Source organism: Phyllosticta citribraziliensis (assembly GCF_038025025.1).
Source record: "Phyllosticta citribraziliensis strain CPC 17464 chromosome Unknown J3D65scaffold_1, whole genome shotgun sequence".
In the NCBI taxonomy this organism is placed as follows: Eukaryota; Fungi; Ascomycota; class Dothideomycetes; order Botryosphaeriales; family Phyllostictaceae; genus Phyllosticta; species Phyllosticta citribraziliensis.
This window is the reverse complement of record NW_027117338.1, coordinates 2,670,362-2,691,638: the sequence shown is the minus strand read 5'-3', so window position 1 is coordinate 2,691,638 and position 21,277 is coordinate 2,670,362. Positions and strand designations below refer to the sequence as shown.

General features: G+C 42.4%; 5 protein-coding genes across 5 annotated transcripts; 1 reads left to right on the top strand and 4 right to left on the bottom strand.

Annotated features, from left to right (window-relative positions):
• Nucleotides 1–8,488: 8,488 nt before the first annotated feature.
• On the bottom strand, nt 8,489–11,213 carry J3D65DRAFT_611292 (uncharacterized protein). Its single transcript, XM_066798893.1, has 5 exons — nt 10,394–11,213; nt 9,975–10,340; nt 9,547–9,925; nt 9,012–9,494; nt 8,489–8,958 (listed from the first exon to the last, which is right to left on the bottom strand). The coding sequence occupies exons 1-5, from the start codon at nt 10,778–10,780 to the stop codon at nt 8,648–8,650; spliced, it is 1,926 nt and encodes a 641-aa protein (XP_066660176.1). The 5' UTR covers nt 10,781–11,213; the 3' UTR covers nt 8,489–8,647.
• Nucleotides 11,005–12,783, top strand: J3D65DRAFT_599549 (glycosyl hydrolase; the record flags this gene model as incomplete). The annotated part of the gene is made up of 4 exons (XM_066797907.1): nt 11,005–11,445; nt 11,478–11,940; nt 12,016–12,189; nt 12,239–12,783. 4 exons carry the CDS (start codon nt 11,005–11,007, stop codon nt 12,781–12,783), a joined length of 1,623 nt encoding a protein of 540 aa, XP_066660175.1.
• A 590-nt stretch (nt 12,784–13,373) lies between these two features.
• On the bottom strand, nt 13,374–14,100 carry J3D65DRAFT_599548 (uncharacterized protein; the record flags this gene model as incomplete). The annotated part of the gene is made up of 3 exons (XM_066797906.1): nt 13,374–13,741; nt 13,794–13,959; nt 14,017–14,100. 3 exons carry the CDS (start codon nt 14,098–14,100, stop codon nt 13,374–13,376), a joined length of 618 nt encoding a protein of 205 aa, XP_066660174.1.
• Nucleotides 14,101–17,187: 3,087 nt separating this feature from the next.
• J3D65DRAFT_673641 (GTP-binding protein GTR1) lies at nt 17,188–18,502 on the bottom strand (the record flags this gene model as incomplete). The annotated part of the gene is made up of 3 exons (XM_066803531.1): nt 18,176–18,502; nt 17,570–18,124; nt 17,188–17,518 (listed from the first exon to the last, which is right to left on the bottom strand). The coding sequence occupies exons 1-3, from the start codon at nt 18,373–18,375 to the stop codon at nt 17,188–17,190; spliced, it is 1,086 nt and encodes a 361-aa protein (XP_066660173.1). The 5' UTR covers nt 18,376–18,502.
• A 172-nt stretch (nt 18,503–18,674) lies between these two features.
• Nucleotides 18,675–21,253, bottom strand: J3D65DRAFT_611277 (uncharacterized protein). Its single transcript, XM_066798892.1, has 4 exons — nt 20,453–21,253; nt 19,914–20,403; nt 19,272–19,861; nt 18,675–19,211 (listed from the first exon to the last, which is right to left on the bottom strand). The coding sequence occupies exons 1-4, from the start codon at nt 20,774–20,776 to the stop codon at nt 19,128–19,130; spliced, it is 1,488 nt and encodes a 495-aa protein (XP_066660172.1). The 5' UTR covers nt 20,777–21,253; the 3' UTR covers nt 18,675–19,127.
• Nucleotides 21,254–21,277: the final 24 nt, after the last annotated feature.

The window sequence follows — 21,277 nt, the reverse complement described above, 5'->3', positions numbered from 1 at the left end:
TAATACTATATAAACTATCTAGTAGGGCCTAGATAGCTATAGGATTATCTCTCTTATTATTATTATTATTATTAATAATAATAATAATAATAGTAGCTAGAGCAGCCTTACTAGCTTAGTAAGAGTAAATATATATAGCCTTAGCTATATTATCCTAATACTAGCTACTATTATAAAATAGCTTATACTTAATATTATTATACTATATATAATAGTTATTAGGAGAGCTATTACTAGACTAGTACTTAGGATTAGTAAATTAATACTAGACCTTATAGCCTAGTACATTACCCCTATTATAAATTACCTAAATAAGCTCTAGGACCTACTCCTAGAGCTATTAGGTTACTAGCCTAGTAGTAATAATAGGTAGTTTATTATTATTATTACCTACTAGGGTAATAGGTTAGCTAGATAATAAGCTAGTAGTTATTATAAAGTAGTAAATTAGTACCTAGTAAGGTAAGTTAATTAGCTAATAATTAATAATTATAAGGTAGAGTAGTAGGGAGGATATAGAGCTATAGCTAACTTAGCCTATAGCTTACTTAGGTATATATACTACTATATAACTAAGGTTTAGCTAACCCTATATCTTAATATCCTTATAGGCCTTATACCTACTCTATTACCTATCTACTCTATCTATATTAATTTATCTTACTACCCCCCTCCCCTTTAGGTCCTTAACCTAAGGACTAGCTATTAGGTAGATATAGTCCCTTTTTATTATTTATCTAATATTAATCTAGGATAGTCTTAGCTACTCTATTAAATAAGCTATTATTAGTATCCTACTAGGTTATATTAGGTAGATATCCTATCTAATAAACCTAAAACTATAGTATACCTCCCCTTTATTTATTTATCTAGATATCTAGGACCTCCTATATATACTACTCCTCTTTACTCTTATTATTTAGCTCTAGTAGTAGGGGTAGCTCTTATTAACTAGGTAGTAGCCTATTATTATATTAATATAACTATTCTATATTAAATTAGTTTATAATATAAGAATCTTATAGTAAGTCTAATATTACCTAGTTACCTCTTATAGAGTCTATTTAATATAGTCCTAGATTAGGCTATCTAAGCTTCTAGGGGTATCTAGTATCTATATACTTTACTTTAATAAAGATAAGGTTATTCTCTTAAATATTATAAGTATATTAGTATTTATTAGCTTAGTATACTTATCTCTCCTTTATAAATATAAGTACTAACTAAGTCTTTAACTAGATATCCTCTATTAATTTTACCTATTCTATAGCTAATACCTTAGCTCTTAATTTTAACTTTAGTCTTACTTTACTATAATTAAAGCTTATATATAGTTTAAAGCTATAATATATAAAGAAGGGGGATATACCTATAGAAGTATTAACTAATATATTAGTTATAAGTTTAGTAATTAGGAGCTATATATCCTAGTTATCTTATTACTAGTTAATAAAGCTATATAAATACTTTTTAAGCTCTTAGTTAGCTTATTTAGTTTATCTATCTAATTATAGATAATAGGGTATTATTAGCTTAGCTATTATCTTTAGTTACTATAATACCTCCCTCTATAAGTTAGTAATAAACTATAGGTTATAGTCTAAGATAATAGTCCTTAATAGGCTATAAAGGCTAAAGATTTACTTAATTATTATTTTAGCTATTTTAGCTACTCCTATCCTACTATCTTCTATACTATACTTAATATAGTACTTAGATTTACTAAACTAGTTATATACTATAAGAATAGTATTATAACCCTACTTAATCTTTTTAAGGCTAATTATAAAGTCTATAATAAGGTCCTCCTATAGGTACTCTCCTATTAGTAATAGCTATAGTAGGCTATTTATCTTATTATACTTCTAGTTATAGCTATAAAGTATATAGTTCTTTATAAGTTAGGTAATTAGTTCCCTTATCTTTAGGAAATAATACTAGCTTAATACTATAGGGTATATTCTAGCTATACCTAGATATCCTATTATTAGCTACTTATAGATATATCTAAGTAAGTAGATATATAGGTTATTCTCCTCTAGGATATATAACCTATTAGCTATATATAATAAGCTATTATAGAGTATATATACTTTATACTCTTCTACTTACTTATAAAGAGAGTCTATTTCTAGTATTATCTTATAATTATACTATTTAATTACTTTAATAATATCCTCTAGATCTACTAGGTATTTACTTTAGGTATCTAGTTAGCTAGTAATAGCTTTAGGGTCCTTTATCTAGATATTACTATTATCTTTCTTTTTACTAGTTATTAGGTTTACTATACTAGTAGAAGGTAATATAAGTAGAGAAGGAGTATTATAACCTACTCTTCTTAAACTTAATCTATTAATTAAGGTCTATTCTTCCTATTTATAGTTACTATTATTATTATTTATAAATTATATTAGGAGAGGGAGGAGTATAGAGCTAATAAGTAGTATTAGCTACTTATTCTCTAGCTTTACCTTAGTATACTCTAGGTTATCTTTAATAATATTATTCTTATACCCCTTTAGAGGGGTATAGAAGGGAGTATACTTATTATTAGGTTTATTTATAATAGAGTTAGCCTAGTCCTCTTTTAAGAGCTTTAAGTCCTACTATTTATAGGACTTATCTAATCTTTTAGGGGGAAGTAGTACTTAATACTAGTATTAGTTATAATTATTATTTTTAGTTACTTAGTCTTATATCTAGTAGGTAAGAGTATTAGCTTTACTATTTACTTTTCTAGATTAGTAGATAATTTTAAAATAGTACCCTACTAATTCTTTATTCTATTAAATCTAGTACCTTTAGAGCTTCTTAGTTATTATAAACTATTATAGTATCTAGTAATTAATATATATAATAAATAGTCCTAGGTCTACTAACTTTAACTCTAGCTCCTAGGCTTTAAGTACTATAATAATAGCTAATAGCTCTTTATTATAGATTATATAGTTTATTTTAACTAGAGTTATAATATAGGAGAAGAATACTACTAGGTATATCTATCTATTAATCTTTTAAGAGAGAACCCTACTAATATTAATATTAGATATATTAGTTTCTATAATAGTCTTAAGCTTTAGGTTAAAGTAGTATAATATAGGTATACTTATTATAGTATCTTTAAGAGCCTTAAATACCTACTACTATTCTAGTCCCTATATAAATAGGGTATCCTTTCCTATTAATTATATTAGTAGCTTAGCTTTACTACTAAATCTATAAATAAAATACCTATAAAAGTTTATAAATCCTAAGAATAATTAGATATTATATATAGAGTAAGGGGCTTACTAGCCTATAATTACTTTAATCTTTATAGGGTCTATTTTTTAGCCCCTAGTAGTAATAATCACTCCTAAAAACTTTATTTCTTATATATAGAAATCTACTTATAAGCCCTAATCTTAGAGATATTTTAATACTTTACAGATATACTAGTAGTACTAACTAAGTATCTTACTATAGATAAGTATATTATCTAGGTATACTATATAAACCTTATTTAGAAACTCTATAAGGTATTAGTTAATAAGGTATTACTAGACTATAGGTCTATTAGTAATACTAAAGGATACTACCTTATAATAGTAGGTACTAAATTTTATTTAAAATATTATAAGATTATATAAGTCTTTATCTACTAGGATATAATTAAAAGCTTACCTAATATCTACTTTAGTTAACTATTTAGCTCCTCTAATAAGAGTAATAGTCTTATTAATTAATAGGATAGTATATCTATCCTTCTTTATTATACTATTAAGATATTAATAGTTTATATAGAACTATTGTGGGCTGGACCAGCTACTCACTAATACGCTTGCTCAGCTGGCTAAGATGCCAGTATCAGAAGAGGCATGAGAGATAGTAACCAGCAGTAAATGAGTAGGCTCTACAGGACAGGAATAAAATAACCACTAAACTAACTAAAATAAGCCACTATCTAGCCATCGCTTTACTGTCTAAGTAGTATAAGATTTAGATATAAATAATAAGTATAAATAAATAAATAACTAAGTATTTAGTAGATAATAGTTTAACTAAGTATAAAAGACTTTATTTATATAAGTGGTGCCTCTTAATAAGTAGCTATAAAAGGGGGTATATAACTAGCTAATCTACCACTAAAAATACAGATAGTATAAAACCTCCTATTACTACTAAAGATGCTAAATTTACTCATGCTTTTATTAGCTATTATTATTACTACTAAACCGCGCAGAACTGTACCTTCCTAGTATTCTAGAGCCGCCTATAGTCTTATTTTCTTACCAGCCTAATCTTCTACTTATATCTAAGCTAAAACCGCAGCCAAGAATGAGAACCACAATTGCTGAAAGTACCCATCAAAAGCCGCGAAAACCGTGCCGGCCAGCAGTGCCACACTATATACTATCTCTAGGCTTATAAACTAGTAGAATAGAAGATAAGATAGAAGAGTAGCTTTTCTTAATAAAATCCTTAGCCTTATTCTCTTAAATATACTACTTTACCTTACCTACTATTACTTTAGATATATATAATAGCCTACTATATCTAATACTAATAGTATTACTATTTAATTTAATTTTAAAGTCTAGTCTAGGATAGAAAGGGGGGAGTTTATTAGATACTTCTTTAAAAAATACCTTAAGTAGGTTATAATACTCCTCTAGTACTTTAGTCTTTAGATTAGTAGCTAGTTTTAAGTATTTAGTCTATTAGTAATTAAGGTCTTCTTAGCTAATATAATTTACTCCTTTATTTTATATACTATTAATTACTTTAGGGTAGTTAGTATTAATAAGATAATAAACTATTATTTCTATCCTACTATTATTATCTATAAGTAGAAATATAGTACTATAGGCCTTTAGGCTATATTTCTTAATTATCTTTTTATATATAGACTATAAGATAGGGGTAATATCTTTAGTACTATCCTACTTTACTTATATCTTATATAGTAATAGTAATAGAGCCTTATATCTAATTATTACTATAATTAATTCTTTACTATAAGTATACTTAGTATTAGTTTCTATTAGGGAATTTCTACTTTTATCTTAAGTCTTTTAGTTATCTAGTTCTACTAGTAGAACTAGCTAGCTTAGCTACTTATACTCTAATTAGTCTAATTTTACTAGTAGAATCCTCTTTAGGATTTTAGGTATTATCTATAATTTACTATTCTTATAGAGTAATCCTATATTTATATTTACTAGTTATTAAATCTCTAGGGTACTAGCTCCTATATTAATTATAAAGCTATACTACCTTTAGTACTTCTAGCTAATATATATATTATAATCCTTATTAAGTAGTATAATTATAAATAGTATAGAAAGGTTATAATATAGTCCTACCTATAGATAGAAGTTTAATTAGTATATAAGTTAGTAGTAGTCTTTTCTAGTAAAATCTATTATAATATAAGGCTTTTCTAGAGGCTACTTATATACTCTATACTAGTAGAGATAGTTTACTAATAAAGTATTAATATATATATACCCTCTATAGCTAGTATCTACTAGGGCTTAGAGAGGGATAACTTATCCTATAATATATATATAGATAATATAAGAGTAGGATAAAGAGAGTCTATTATTACTTAATCTATCCTTATTTAAACTATTATCTTATATACCCTACTTTATAACTTTAAGTAAGATTACTTATTTTCTAAATTAATATTAATAATATAAATAGACTAAACCTTATCCTTATTTTTATTTAAGTAGTTATAGGAGATATAGCCTATCTTATTATAGTTATAGTACTTTACTATAGATATATTATATTTACTAATAATATCCTTATCCTTATCTATATCCTTATTATCTATATAAGTAATATTAATACTAGTACTATTACTACTCTAGCTACTATAGAATCCTCTATATCTATTATATACTCTATAAGAGGTATATCTACTAGTATATATATTATTATTACTATCCTTATAAGCCTTAGTACTAAAGGTATAATTATAAGTAGCCTAGGTATTAGCTATTTCTATAAGGAATAAGACTATATTATTAAGAGGGTTATTATATTAAGTAAGTATAAGATAGTAGTTACTATATAAAAGCTTAACTAATAGACTCTCCTTTATAGTTATATTATCCTAGCTAGTAGCTATAGTAAGGGACTAGAACTTAATAAGAAACTCTTTTAGTAGGGTTATACTTTATATAAGAGTACTAAGCTTAGTAATAGTATTACCTTACTTATTCTTAATATTATATATAGAGTTAAGCTTATACTTTAGTTTAAAGAATAAGATAGTAATAATACTATCCTTCTAATATCTAATAAAGGCTTTACCTACTTTAGTAGAGAGGTAGGATAAGATATAAGTAGTAACTTTAGTATTATTATCCTAAGTAAGTATATTAAGGTAAAGCTTAGTATTAAGTTTACTATAATAGTCCTTATATTTATTAGGGTTAGTATTAAATTTATTAGGGTTATAGATTTAGGGCTTAGGATAGGAGCTACTATTACTAGTAGAGTAAATAGTAGCCTTATTATAGAGGGCTTTAATATTATCCTTACTTATAGTTAACTAAGCTTAAAGGTTATTAATTATTATATATAAGTTATTAGGCTATTAAGCCTTATACTTATTATACTTATTTTAGAGGGCTATTAGTTAGTTCTAGAGTATAGTAACTTTAGTTTTATACTTATAGTAATACTTATCTTTATTATAATAGTTAGTAATAAGCTAATTAAGAACTACCTAGTACTTATTATATTCTTAATACCTCTAACTTTATTAATTATATCTTTTATTAATTTAAGGTCCTTTATACTAATTATAACTTACTCCTTAGAAGCTATAGTATTAATAGGTATAGCTATCTATACTACTTATAGTACTATATCTTATTTTAGTAACCTATCTAGTTAGTATTATATAGTAACTAGGTTTTATATATTATATATATATATAGTAGTTTTAATCTAAACCTACCTAATAGAGTAAAAGAAGAGTTATTAGCTTAAGTCTTTAACTAGGATAGAAACCTAGGCTCTTACTTAAGGAGATAATAAGGTAACCTTATAATAATATTATAAAGTAGTAAATTAGTACCTAGTAAGGTAAGTTAATTAGCTAATAATTAATAATTATAAGGTAGAGTAGTAGGGAGGATATAGAGCTATAGCTAACTTAGCCTATAGCTTACTTAGGTATATATACTACTATATAACTAAAGTTTAGCTAACCCTATACCTTAGTATCCTTATAGGCCTTATCCCTACTCTACTACCTATCTACTCTATCTATATCAATTCATCTTAGTAGTAACTAACTACTAGCTGGCTATTAGTATAACTTAGAAGGTAGCTAATAGCTTAGTACTAATAGTAGACTAGCTACTCTTAGCTATTATATAGGTTCCTAACTATATTATATAATAAGATAATAAGTCTCTATTATAACTAGAGCTATATTTGCTTATAATTTTACTTACTAACCTCCTCTAAGGCTAGGACTATAAAAATAATAATACCTAGAGCTTCTAGTATATCTAAAGATATAGTATTTTATCCTAATACTATATAGGGTATAATTAAAGTAAGAAAACTTATTAGTAAGAGATAGATAATAAGTCTTATCTTCTTATAAGTAGTAAGAGACTTATTAATAGTATTATAGTACCTAGTAGAGTAAATTAATATAGACTACTAATAATTAATAGGTAGGGAGTAAGAGTAGTTATTATATAGCCTATGTAGAATAACTATCTACTCCTAGGCTAGCTATAAACAGCTAGTATATATATAAGTAGTAAATACTAAGTGCTAAATATAATAAAATATAAACTAGATACTATATAGCACGCGCGTAATATTTTTATCTATTATCTAGTATACTAAATATATTATTACTACTTAATTTAACCCCCTATAGTGCTAAATCTTATAAAAGTAGATTATTAATTTTAAAAAATTAATAAGATCCTTACTCTAGTCCCTTATAGCTAACTAGGACTTCTTATATTAGAGGGTATCTATAGACTAGGAAAATAGTATTAAACCTAAGTACTATAGCCTAAAATATCTAGGATAGTACTACTAGTTAGTACTAGTTTTATAGCTCTAGAAGGTTAATTTTAGTATTCTTATTCCTATTCCTAGTAATAATTTTAGCTTAGATATAAGTAGGAGATTAGGCTAGTATAATAATAAGATAATAGGTAGTTCTAGAATCTTAGGAAATTATAGTTCTATATAGTTTAGTAGTAATAATAATAGCTAATAAAAGTAAGGGAGAACTTAGTATCTTTAGTAGTAATAGGAGGTCTTATATTATTAGTATTTTTAGTAGTAGATTAGTTAGTTATATACCCCCTTTTATAGCTACTTATAGAGAGGTATAACTAGTATAAATAAAGTCTTTTATATCTAGTTAAACTATTATCTACTAAATACTTAGTTATTTATTTATTTATATTTATTATTTATACCTAAGTTTATACTACTTAGATAATAAGATAATGGCTAGATAGTGGCTTATCTTAGTTTAGTAGTTATTTTAGTCCCGTCTTATAGAGCCTACTCATTCGCCGCTGGTTACTGTCTCTTATGCCTCTTCTAGCACTAGCATTTTGGCCTGCTAAGCAAGCGTATCAGTGAGTAGCTGGTCCCGCCCACACTAGAAACCCCCAACTCCTCTTACACGATTTACTGCCCCTGCGATACCCTTCATCCAGGCCATGTGGCCTGGATTGACGCCCATGGAACCTTCAGCTTCATCTCCGTGGTTGTCTCTCCAGATACCATCCTCCTGGGACAATGCACCGTATAAGTGTGTGTTTTGATTTCTACGAATTGCGGCAAGCCATTCGAGACAAGTGCTCCGGGAGTCAAACATGACGTTGATTTCCTGGGAATGATACCATGACTGAGTATCTTGATTCCCGCTGCCCTGTATTCCAATGTGGTCGTCGACGATCATCAGTTTGACTGTAGAAAGATCAGCAAACTACCAGGTTGAACGGCAAAACGACTGATCTTACTGTGGCAGCTTCTTTGCTTGAACTTGTTGTTCAGAGGCTTTGTCTGGTCCTTCCCCACGTACCAATGGATGTGGAGGTGCCTGCGATCATCTGGATTCAGCTCGGAGTACATGCGATGGACAACCATTTCGTTAGTTCCTCCTTGATAGGGAAGAAGCTCTCCAAGGTCATTGTAGCCAAGACAGGCGTAGAGGGTAACCGATATTCCTCGCCTGACAGCATTGAGAAGCTCCGGGATCAGCGGCTCAGCATTGATGTCTGGCGATTGGATAAAGACGCTCGACTCAGCGTGCCGTATGGCCGACAGCCAAGCCTCGTTTTGAGGAGAATTCACGCAGGAATGATTGATAGCGCCCCATGGCTTGCGATTTACGAGTGCAATCGGAAAAGCGTTGTGAACTGCATGTGGGATGAAGGGCGTCATGTTCTCTGAAGACGAGCAATCCGGCGCGTCACCGCGTAGATTCTGGCCAGTAGATGCGTCTGAAGCTGTCTTAGCAAAGGACCACAAATGAGTCGAAGGAGAAAAGCCCACTTAGATGATCTGTTACAAGGTCCATGACCCTTTGGCCATTTTTGGGCGTCAAAGCAGATTGAACACGAATCACTTCTCCGGCGATGTCAGAATCGTAGTGCGGGTCTCCTGGATTATGCTCAGGCAGATTCTGCTGTTCCATATCCCTTTCTGCCACGAAGTCTGCCATAGTTTGACTGTTGAAGTAATCGGAATGTCGAACAAGGTCCTGGAAAGATTGCCGTTCGAAAGTCGACTCCACCTGGACTTGGCTCGTTCCCGTTGATACCAGGGGAAGGGGAGGATCGAGCTTGTCGTGCCAAGTAAGGAGAGCTGCATCATACAGAGAGTCGACGATTGGACCTTCCAAATGGGTCATCATTTCCAAATTATCGTTGTCCTGAAAGGTCATTAGTTCGCACTTCATTGACAAGGAGGCGTAATTTTACTTGGATATTGTTGCTGCACACGACAGCAAACTTCCGGTCGACTACCATGAACTTGGCGTGAAATGTTCCAAGAATCGGGCGATGGAAGTTGACGACCTCCATATCCACGTTGGGGATCTCGTCGGCTGCGGGGAGCCCGATGCCTGAAGCAGTCCACTCTCCGGGAGAGACGTGCAAGTGATTGTTGAAGACCTGCTTTGGACTGCCCCTGTCATAGATGATTTTGACCACAGCTCTCTGTCCTCGTCGTCCCGCTCTGACTGAAAGCTCTTTGATTGAGTCCGTGATCAGACGAGAGGCATTTGACTCTTTCCAGTAGTTTGTGGCGAGTATGACCTCCTTCTCTGCTCTAGAAATGAGATTGGACTATTGGCACGTAAGTGATGAACAACGCTGCTGGATTTGGCTCAAGTCCTCACCATGTGACGGCAAATATCTGGCAAGGGGCCTATGATGGTCAGGGGAATGACTCCAGAACTGCCCATCAGAGGAGGACTGACAAGACCGGCCAGTGGGTCATGGTCCAATGCGTGTAGAGCATCATGCCATATGCGCAGGAACAAGTTGGACGGTCTCGTCGGTCCAAAATTGGCGCATTGAAGCAACAGCTCGAGATCCTCGGGCGAGGCTGGATCACGCTCTTTGGGCGGCTTGCATTCGTGCACACTCAGCCCATGGCTCCCGTAGAGTTTGGTCGAAGCCTCACCCGGTGAAAGCGAGCCAGTGGAGTCAGCAGCAAGAAGCGAGCTCACCGTTTCGCTGCGGAGACAAAGCTCACGAATGCGAGCAAGAGCCGGAGTAGTCATATTGGAGTTGACACGGAGGCATCGAGAGCGGAAACATGGTCGCTTTTGACTTCAATTGACTGAGCCGTGTGTATCTTGGTGTGGCGCGGCTGTACGGCAGGCAGCGCACAACCAAAGGTGGATGGACGGTTGGATGCTTTCTCGCACGGCCCCCGCGTCCTCGCCGTCACCTTCACCACCTCCAGCAAACTTCGACGGACCCATCTCCTGCACCATCACCACACATGGCCACCTACGACAACCCCGTCCTTCGCGGCTTCCATCCGGATCCTTCGGTCGTTCGCGTGGGATCCGACTTCTTCGTCGTCACGTCGTCATTCGAGTACTTCCCAGGCGTTCCCATCTACCATAGTAAAGATTTGGTTAACTGGCGACTCATCGGTCATGCCCTGACGCGCAAAAGCCAGTTGGATATTCGCACTCCCGAAGTTGGTGGTGGCGTTTGGGCCCCAACTCTCCGGTGGCACGACGGCGTCTTTTACGTGGCTACAGCCTGTTTTGATCGGTATCGCCCTCAAGCAGATGACCGCGTGTGGCCGCGAGGCTTCTACGTCAAGACTGCGGACATTTGGGACTCGAGCTCCTGGTCCGACCCCATCTACTTCGACGTTGCCGGCTTCGACCAAGATGTAGGTCAAGATGGCGCTGCTTGGACACGTCGCCGTGTGCGCTGACTTGCTGCACCACCGTGATGCAGCTTTTCTGGGACGATGATGGCACGGTCTACCTTTCTTCGACGTATCGCAAAATTGATCGGACTCCGGGCCTGCGGCTAAAAGATTTCGCTGTCCATGTTTGCTCTGTCGACTTGAAAACCGGCAGATCTACCTCGGAGCTGCGCCTCATACGCGAGTCCCTCCAGGGTAGCGGTGTCGCCGAGGGCTCCCACATCATCAAACGTGCCAACTACTACTACCTGTTCACTGCTGAGGGTGGAACCGAAGGTGGCCACAGTGAGTACGTCAGCCGCAGCGCTGCTGGGCCATTCGGTCCCTGGGAGCTCGGTCCCTGCAACCCGCTGTGGAGCAACGGGCCGGGCGACCAAGTCCAGAACGCAGGCCATGCCGACCTTATTGACGACGAAAAGGGCAATTGGTGGGCTCTTCTCCTTGCCGTCAGGCCGAGGAGAATTGACGATCAGTGGCAGCCATCCGTTTTTGGTGAGTCTTTTGTGTTGCCTTGCTGTGCACGTGCTCTCATAATGGTCTTATTGTGCAGGGTTGATGAATGATTAGGACGCGAAACATTCCTCGTTCCTGTAACATGGAAGAATGACTGGCCAGTGATTGTTGGAGAAAGAAAAATAATGATGCGGTATGAAGCACCCAGTGTTTCCATGAGCAAGCAACCAGGTCAGTGGTGTGATGACTTTGGTGAACCGCAACTTCAGCTGGGTTGGTACAGAAAGAGTAAGCCTGCAGACCAGTGAACCGATTGCACCTTGGCTTATCCCACCAGATACACCTGCCACACAAGATTACTCCCTTGCTGAGCGCCAGGGACACTTGAGATTGCATGGAGGTCCATATACGCTGTCCTCCCCTGCATGCCCAACGGCTTTCTTTCGCAAGCAAACACACGAAGCAATCACATGGGAGACCAAGCTATCTTTTCATCCAACTTCGAAAGATACTGAAGCAGGCGCCGTAGTCTACTGGAACCAGCTCACTTACGCCAGTGTCGGCATATGCATTTCCAAGTCATCCGGCCATCGCGTGGTTCGCTTCCAGGCAGCATATGGCGACTCGATTGAAGTCCGGCTGGCGGAAGAATCCGAAGACGTTGTTCTACTGGTTGAAAGCACCGACGACGCGTACAGGTTAGGATTCCGGGAAACCGGCAATGCCGGCATTCGCTGGATCGGAGTGCAGCAGAAGACGCCGATGACTCGTGATCCACCAGTGGGAGCGACTTTCACAGGAATGATGTTTGGCCTCTATGCGCTCGGCAGGAATCAACCTTGCCTTCAGCCAGCCGATTTTCAGTACGCTCGGACATTTTGATGGTGGGCAACGGCTTTCGGTTATGTCTTTCGGTCTTGAGAGTGGCTCAGCATGCATGAATCTTCTGTCACAAGCACATTGCTGGTGAACACGCAAGGCTTGTCAGAGTCCAAGACTTTTTTTGTGACGACATGCATTCTTGAGGATCACAGGCCTCACTGCAGCCCTCGACGCCGCATATGCTCGTTGATACGTTGCCATGTTTCAACAGCAACTACTGTTGGACGATTTGGTTCGACTGAAGATTCATTCACAAGCCAAAGCTTGAGAGACGTCGCAGAAATGCAGTTCCGTCATCCTGGGTAGAGATTTGATGGAATACTCCCAGGTTTTCATCGTGGATGCGATCCAGTCAATTCTCCCACCCGTGGCGGACGTGTCACGGTTGGCGTGTACCTGGATATCGACACATTTTCAACCATAATTACGTCTCCCATTAAGTTTTCGATATAAACATGCTTTCGCAATGCAGACGAACAAAACTTGTGTTCACATCTCTCGCTCCGTACAGTTTGTCCAGACGTGTAGACGCGTCTGAACCAAATCCCGTATACACAACAACCAAGCTCCTTAGCAGCTGAACGAACCGCTTAGAGGACGAGGAGACCAGCGACACCGGCAAGACCAGCAAGACCAGGAGCGTAATTGTACTGCGCAGCAGCACCGGTGAAAGAAGTGGGAGTGCCGGTAGCAGGGGTGACAGGAGTGACGGGAGTGCCACCAACAACGGTGCCGCCGGGGGGAGCGGTTCCCGCGGGGGTGGTCGCCAAGGGGGTAGTTCCAGCCGGGACGTTGGGAGCAGGCTCCTGTGGCGCGGGAGCTGGAGCGGCCGCAGGGGGGGGAGGAGCTCCGCCTCCACCGCCGCCGATACCAGCACCCTTCAAGCCGCAAGGATCCTCAGGAGCCTGGACGGTAACACCAACAGATTTGCAAAAACTGACGAGGATGTCACTCAATTCTGGACAAAGTTAGTGCTGACAGATCAACAAAGCGTGACCGCATCGTCTTACTAGGGATATCGCCTGGCGTGCATGAACCGGGGTTCTTGCACAAGTATTTGGGGACAAAGTCTTTGCCTTCGATACAAGAACACTTGTAGTAGGATGGCTTGCCTGCATCACTCTTGCAGGGATCGCCATCAACCCCCTTCAGACCAAGTTCCTGGAATTGGTTGGACTAGAGAAAACTGTCAGAGACCCTGCAAAACAGCCAATCAGGGGGTGAGGGACTAACCGCACAGGTACCTAGCAGGGCGCTAAGATCCTGAGCAACAACAGCTGATCCAAGCGCGAGAACGGAGAGGGCGGTGATCTTCATATTGACAACCCGACGACGACCGGTAGATGGAACTATACGTAGTAGCGATTGAAGGGAACGAACAACATCGTAGAGGATAGGGGCAGCGCCTCCATCTTTATACGGCAGCCACAGACGGGCGCAGTCGCGGCAGAGTGATCTGAGCTACTCAGTCAGGCACTTGGCGAGGAAGCCAAATTAAGCAGCTTGCGGGCGCATGTTGGGATGGGTTGATGCTGGTTTAGCGGACGGGTAGGAGGTTACAGTGGCCGAGGCATGCGGATTGGGTGAGGGGAAACAAACGGTACTTGTCGGATCGGGCATAGGGGCGGGAGCCGTCTGGGGAAGCGTCAGGGGTAAGGTCGTAGCGGCCAGGCGTGGAGACGCGGAGGCGTCCAAGTGAATGGAGGATCGACGCGGTTGTCCATATTGTGGGCATGTGAAGCCACAGCCCAGCCGAGCCATTTGGAGCTTGCGGCCGCTCCTCCGCTCCTTTCTGATACTTCTCTCGCTCTTCACATCCCCCGCTCGTGATGGGAAAACGCTGCCTTCACGACCAAGGCCCTCCTCAGAGCCGCGGCTCTCCCTCGTCTACCCGTGCAAGGGGCTTCGACCTGCTGGCTCCATGGCTGCGAGCCTGACCATCTCGATATGGCCCTTTCTTGTCCCGGATCTCTGATTTTTCTTTGAGGGTCGACATTTTTTTTCTTTCGCTTTCGCCAGTACTCGCACCTTGTACGAGAAAACAATTATTTGGTTTATCTGCCACTGCCACGCGTCTCAAGGCATCTTTTCCATTTGGCCTTGATTGCTTTTCAGAGGTCGGCCCTGTTGCAGACCACGCTTTTCCGACGGTTTGGAAACCGCACACAAGGAGGGGCTACGCTTTCTTGTCGGATCCTTGACTCTGCCACCAAGCCTCAGCCCGGTGCTTGACGCGACCCCCTGCAACCCTTTCTCACTGGTTTCCCCGCACAACTACACTGACTAAGGATTTCAGGGCTCCAGGGTTCCATTGCCTACCAGCGTGCACGCGCCTGGAGAGAAGGGCGGCCTACCAGATGACTTCAACCGGTATTGCTACGCGTCCTTGGAATTAAAGAGCATGGAACTTACCACTCATACCGCGTTTTCGTTGGCCAATGTTGGTAATGTGAGAACAAGTCCAACGCACATCGCGTCTAATTGGGCAATTTCTCAGTTGGACAACTGTACAGGTGTTGCGCGTCGACCCGCGGGCCGTCGCCCAACTACAGTGTCGTGGAGCATCTTCTGATCGTGAAGGACCCGATTTAGGGTTCGCGAAATCTGCCACTCGCGGCCAAGGCGCTTCGCTCCCGTGGCATCGTGTCAGACATTTTGATTTTTTCGATGGCGGCCCAAGCATGCAGTGACCGGCAGATCAGTGACCTTGCTCCTTAATTGGAAGCTGCGAATGTCACCAGTACTCAACCGCCGTAGCAATTGACCGCAGAATGCGTGTACATGTACGGCGCCAAATGTAACGTCGTGACGAGCCCCTCAATGCGACTAGAGGTCATGGGAGTGGGCAAGCGGAGAGTGGTACGCGGCAAGTCCGAATCCCAAACTTGAAACAGACCTGCGCGACATTTGGCAGACGTAACCTTTACAAGTTGACAGGCGCTGCCACAGCTTTAGTGTGCTTCAGTTCTCGGTTAAGGTTGTTGCTAGCGAAGCTTAGCTATGGACATTCGTCGCATAGCGTAGCTGTGAGTGTGTAGGGCCATTCTATTCGTAAAGTGCCCAAACAGCTTGGAGAAAGTGATGGCGAGAAGAAGTGAACACAATTGTGTAGCTGCTCCAAGCATGACTTGAGTTGTGTACTTGATGCTGGATTTTGCCAACTGTGAAAACAAGCTTGATCACAAGAAGGCTGCGGCGGAAGAAGTTACCGTACGTGGGCTATCACATCACAAGCGGACCGGTAGATCTCCAGCTTTGAAAACTCTACGACGCACGAAGACTGACGTCACAGTCGTCAGATTGCAGCAAAGGAGGTGCCGACTGCGGCGTAAACGGATCCCGCTTCAACCGATCGTACTCTCAGTATGGCTCGCATTTCCTACCATACGAGTTCTCTAGGCGAAACGTGTGACTGAATCAGACCCATCTCGGAATCTGTTGAGATCCTCAGTCTTCCCTGAGCCAGACTGACTCGGGGCTCAGCCAAGTCACTGGCCGGACGTGGAGATAGAGTGTCCGGAACGGCAAGGATGCATTCGTAGCGTAGACCCTGCGTCTGACCCTCTGTAGATTTTCGATTCGCGAATGCGCCGCGAAGGCTCTTAAACCATCCTCTCGCACAATGCCGATGAAGACATGGAACATCGCAAGGGAAATACTGAGCGTCTGCGATCGCGAGATGACTTGGTGAAGCTGTAGGAGACTGTCGCGTTGAAGTTCAATTTTACGCGGATCTTGAAATCAGGGATAGGGCCAGGACACGAGATTCCCATAGTCGATTCGGATAACCTTAGTAGCCAGAAACATGCCCCAGTCAAAGGCAGCCAGTCGGTGGATCAGGTTGGGGGTCTTGAGAGAAACAGAGACTTCTGCGAGAACGTCGTTCAGTGATCCCACCAACGAGAAAGCTCCCAACGCGCATTCTTCGCACACCGTGTCGACTAGAAGTGCATCGAATCATGTCTCAATCTTTAATTTGTCGCATTAACAAGCAACAAAGCTGGACCAGTGTTCTGGTTTTCTCGCGTTGACGCTGAATCAAACTCTGTAACGGACAAAGAAGCTGGACGCTGTGGTGGGCTCATCGCATACTCCCGCAATGATGTTGGTTGGTTGGCGGAACCAAAAGCTCTTCCGCGTCGACAAAAGAGCACGTTGTCCTAAGCATGACGCCGTTGTTGAACTTTCCAAAAGGACACAGCCGACGCATGCAATTCCAGCTGCGTACCAATCATGAATCATGCGCCATCAGGACCGGTGGTGTTTGAAATATGATTCGTGCCCCGAAAGAGGGATTATTGCTGGCGGAGAAGGAAGAAAGAGTTAAGAGAAGCGAGGTACTCTCTGTGTTCGTACCTTGCTATCAAGTGGGTATCATCAATCGTGTTTCGAGAGCGCATGCTGTTACATGCCACCCAACAAGGCCGTGCCATTGCCGACGGAAGAGCCCGGGCCTTCTGACCTTTCTCTATCGCCATCATTTCTGTCGTCGTAGCTTGTCACAAACTGCTGCTGCATGCTGCGATGCTTGCCAGTAATGACGTCCAACTCCGCAAAGCGACTCCGAGCAAGGCTGATGTTCACCCTGGCGGCATTGAAAACTTGTTCCGAAGGAGGAATAGAAGCTGCCAGGTTTGTGTTTTCCGTGAGCCTTATTATGAAGAACATGAAGCGGCCAGTCTTGATTTGCATCTCGGCGAAGTTGGCATGAGACGGTGGGAGGGAGGTGTGTTTCCTGAGAGCGTCAAGCAGTGATTATTGAATGGGCCGGGGCAGGGAAACTTACGCCATTGACTGTTTGTGCGTCTTGAGTATGCTCGAAATCCGCTCGAAACGATCCGTGAAGGGGTTGTGGATTTCACTGCCACGGGTGACGTGTGTGACCATCAAACACGTCGTCCTCTCGTACAGTATCAGCTCCCTTGCGTCAATGACATCAGCGAGCTGTCTGAGCATTGATTCGATTTGACCGGCGTTCGGGATCAAGTAGTAGATGATTTGCGTCCACGCTTTGTACAGGCTTTGGTCCCAGATGCTCGTCGCGAAGAATTCGACCGAGTCCCCAAATCCGAACTCGGCGCTTGCTTGCTTTATGTAGTCTGCGCGCTCTTCAAATAGCGACATCCTGAGGCGAGCTTGAACGAGGTCCATTTTGTGGATGAGGCAGAATATTTTGGCGTTGGGGGAAGATTCGGCGAGCGCGGCTATTATGTTTTGATACGAAAGTACATCGGATGCGAAATCGCGGGATTCAATGTCGAACACGAATATAAGCACGGCAACGGACGAGAATATGTGGTGGCGCTGGTGGGTCAGATAGTTCTCAACGAATCCATCCTGGCTAGGTGACAGTCAGTAGAGCCGTAGTGATTGTGTTTGCGCGCCATCTTACCCTCCACAGTCCCAGAGATTGAGCATGAGGTTTCCCATGAACTTGATATTGCTGTGCTCCACGTCAATGGTCGCGCCGAGCCGGCGTACATCTTTGGCAACGTAGTTGCTGAAGACGATGGATCGCATCGATGACTTGCCCGCCCCGCTCTTGCCCATGAGCAGCACCTTGCGCTGCTTCTGTTTCTTGCCAATGTTCATGGTGAAGAGGTCGTCTGTGGTCTCAGGCAGAGATGGAGCGAGGAGCGAGTAGCGTTTAGGCAAAAGCTGAGGGTAGACGGGGAGGTCGGTGGTAGGTGAAGGAGATGAGCGGTAGGTGGTGTCGCGGTTGCCGCACAGACACGGAGGTCGAACGGAGAACCACCTCACAAACCCCGCCGGCCGGGATGACGCTCACTTTGGGCTTGGCAGTCCGAGCTTCCCCAGGTCTGCCTTTCGGACAACCCCTGCCGGACTTTTTGCTTCATGGTCAAAATGTTCCATGACAGTCTAAGACAATCTCTCTAGCGATTTCCATGCTCGATTTTCGCCTCGATTTATCAATGCTATATATCTGCCTCACTGTATCCGGCTGGCCATGCGCAACTAAACATTGCTTCTCAACATCGACCAATCCCCCGACGAACCCGTCGACAAAGTTTCACCCAGAAGAAGCATTCTGGCCGCCAAAGAATCTAACCTCTACTCAACAGGGCTTGTCTTTGCAGACACTATCCCTTAAAGCTCTACCGAGTTCCATATGCATGTGAAGAAAGAGGAATTGGATAACGATCCACCATTCGAAGGAAAAGGCCAGAGACTAAAAGACTTAGGTAGACGAGTGTTTTGGGACCAGAGCGAAGAATCTCGCAATCAATGGCCATGAAAAGATGAACCCTTTTCCGGAAAGTTTGGATGAAGAAGAAAGGCAAGAAGAAAATGATGCTCACACGAATCTAGTAGAGGGGTATCATTCAAAAGACTGTCCCGTCGGACATGATCATGATTGGCGGCTCTTTGGTGTTAGGTCTCGAAACCTCGGCCAATTCTCGACCACCCTTGGTGAAGTTAGCTTGCAATGTTCTGGTTGACGAGGGAAACAGTTCCGGCCAGCTTACCTTCCAACTTCCGGCCTCGAGCATCTGAGCCAAGCTCAACTTGTCACAGTCTGACAGCCCCAGCATTGTGTTCACCTCTCTGAGGAGCTCATCGAGAAAGCCGACCGTAACTGCACGCCATTCGACAATTACGTCATCATCCGCGGCGAACATGGGGACAACCTCGACATTTGGTTGGCCTTTGACCTGGGCGTTCTGTTGGTATTGCGCCAAGCCCCGTTTTGCATCCTCGGGCTTCAGGGTGAGGAGCCCAGTGTCGATGAACAGGCCACCGTTGCGATACTCGGGCAGGCCAGTCATGAGATGCTCTCCTGCGAAGTGGACTTTGAGGAGCTTGTTCATAGGAACCATGAGCGAGTACGTGAGCCACTGCGTCAATTTGTGGAAGGGCACAATGTTCTCCCATGGTTGAGTAGGATGCGAAGGCATCACGGAGCAAGGCCAGGCGTCGCCAAGTGATACACCGTCAATCTGGGTTCTCGTAGCAGGCCATATGGGGGCAAGACCGTCCATGAGGACTTTCCAAAAGACCGGCACAGGGACTATGGGGACGGAGGATGCCTGGGTTGAGGGATGAGAAAGGAGATAGTCTGCAAGTCTTGTCAGCGCTTGTCAACTTCGCGGAGGGTTCAACGCGCTCACCGAGCATGTTTCCAGGACGAGCGGTCAGGCCAAAGATTTCTTGATTAAGCAGCGCGTCGCCAAGGCGGATGAGCAAGTTGGTGCGCCCCTCGAGACCGTCGATGGGATTCTCTTCAGAAACCTGCAAACCGCGAGCCATGGCCTTGACGTCGAGCTTTTTGAGGCCCGCACTGTCGACTCTGCAGGGCTCAGAAGGGTCACTGCTGAACAGACCGGCCTTGAACATTTCCAGGCTGGCGACGGCAAGACCTTCGCTGCGCCTGTAAAACTTGGCGGATTCTTTGCTCTTGTACTGCCATTTTGTTCCGGCACCAGCGTCGAGCAGCACCGAGACGAGGAACAGGTCAATCAAGCGGCGCGCGCGTTCTTGCGTATCAACCGTGGACGGCCATGTAGCCATGAGCTGGTCAATGCGGGGGCGGCCTCCAACCTCAAAGTGCTGCCAGCGGCCGTGGGGAGGAATTGAGGAGTAGTCGGGGGCGTAGTCGCGCTGCAAGGGACGTCAGCAAGGGCACTCGAGCTTGGGGCAAGACAGGCACCTTGATGATGGAGACGACATAGGCGGCCGTGTCTGACAGCTTGGACAGGTCGACGGTGAAGTGCTTGAGCTGGTTGGCCTTTGCCTTGTCGAGGACCAATGTGGAGCGCTCTCTGACGGCGTAGATGCTCCGAAGGTAGCCGGCGGGGTCGAGAGCAGGATCGGGAGCTTTTGGCAGCGGGATGTCGGGGATCTGGGGCTTGGCCGTCATGGTGCCGTTGATGGAGAGGTGTTTGAGAGATTTGACAGGTTTGACGGAGCCGTTGGAGGTTGTCGAGGAAGTGTCTTTGTCAGTCTTGTCCTTGCGGCGGCTAAAGATTCCCATGGCTTGAGGATATATGCTGCGGGGGAGGGGAAGTGAGGGCGGCTTGTCGAAGGTGAAGCCGCGATGGGGAGTGGGGAGCGTAGCGCAGCGTAGCACAGGGAGGGATGGTGGTGGAGCAAAGGGCGAATCAGCAGAAGATTCGGTCGGCTCCGCAAGCAGCAGCAGAAGAGGAAAGATATGATGAAGCCAGGGGAGGCGATTAAACGAGGCCGGAGTGGGAATGGCGGCCGTGGGTGGATTATTTGGTACTGTAACGAGCGAACGAGGGAAGATGAGCCAGGCGAGCAGTAGGCAGAGAGAATGGAAGGGATTGGCTGGGACGCCGTGGAGGGCGGCGGCGAGGGCGAGAACCGAAGCGCGAGATCAGGTCAGGTCGAGGTCGAGGTCGACGTCGGGTGCAGGTTGAGCTGCCTGTGGGTGGGTGGGCGACGGCGCCATGGCATGCCGACGGCAAGGCTCATGGGTGCAGTGCAGATTGGATGGAGCACCGTATATAGCTAT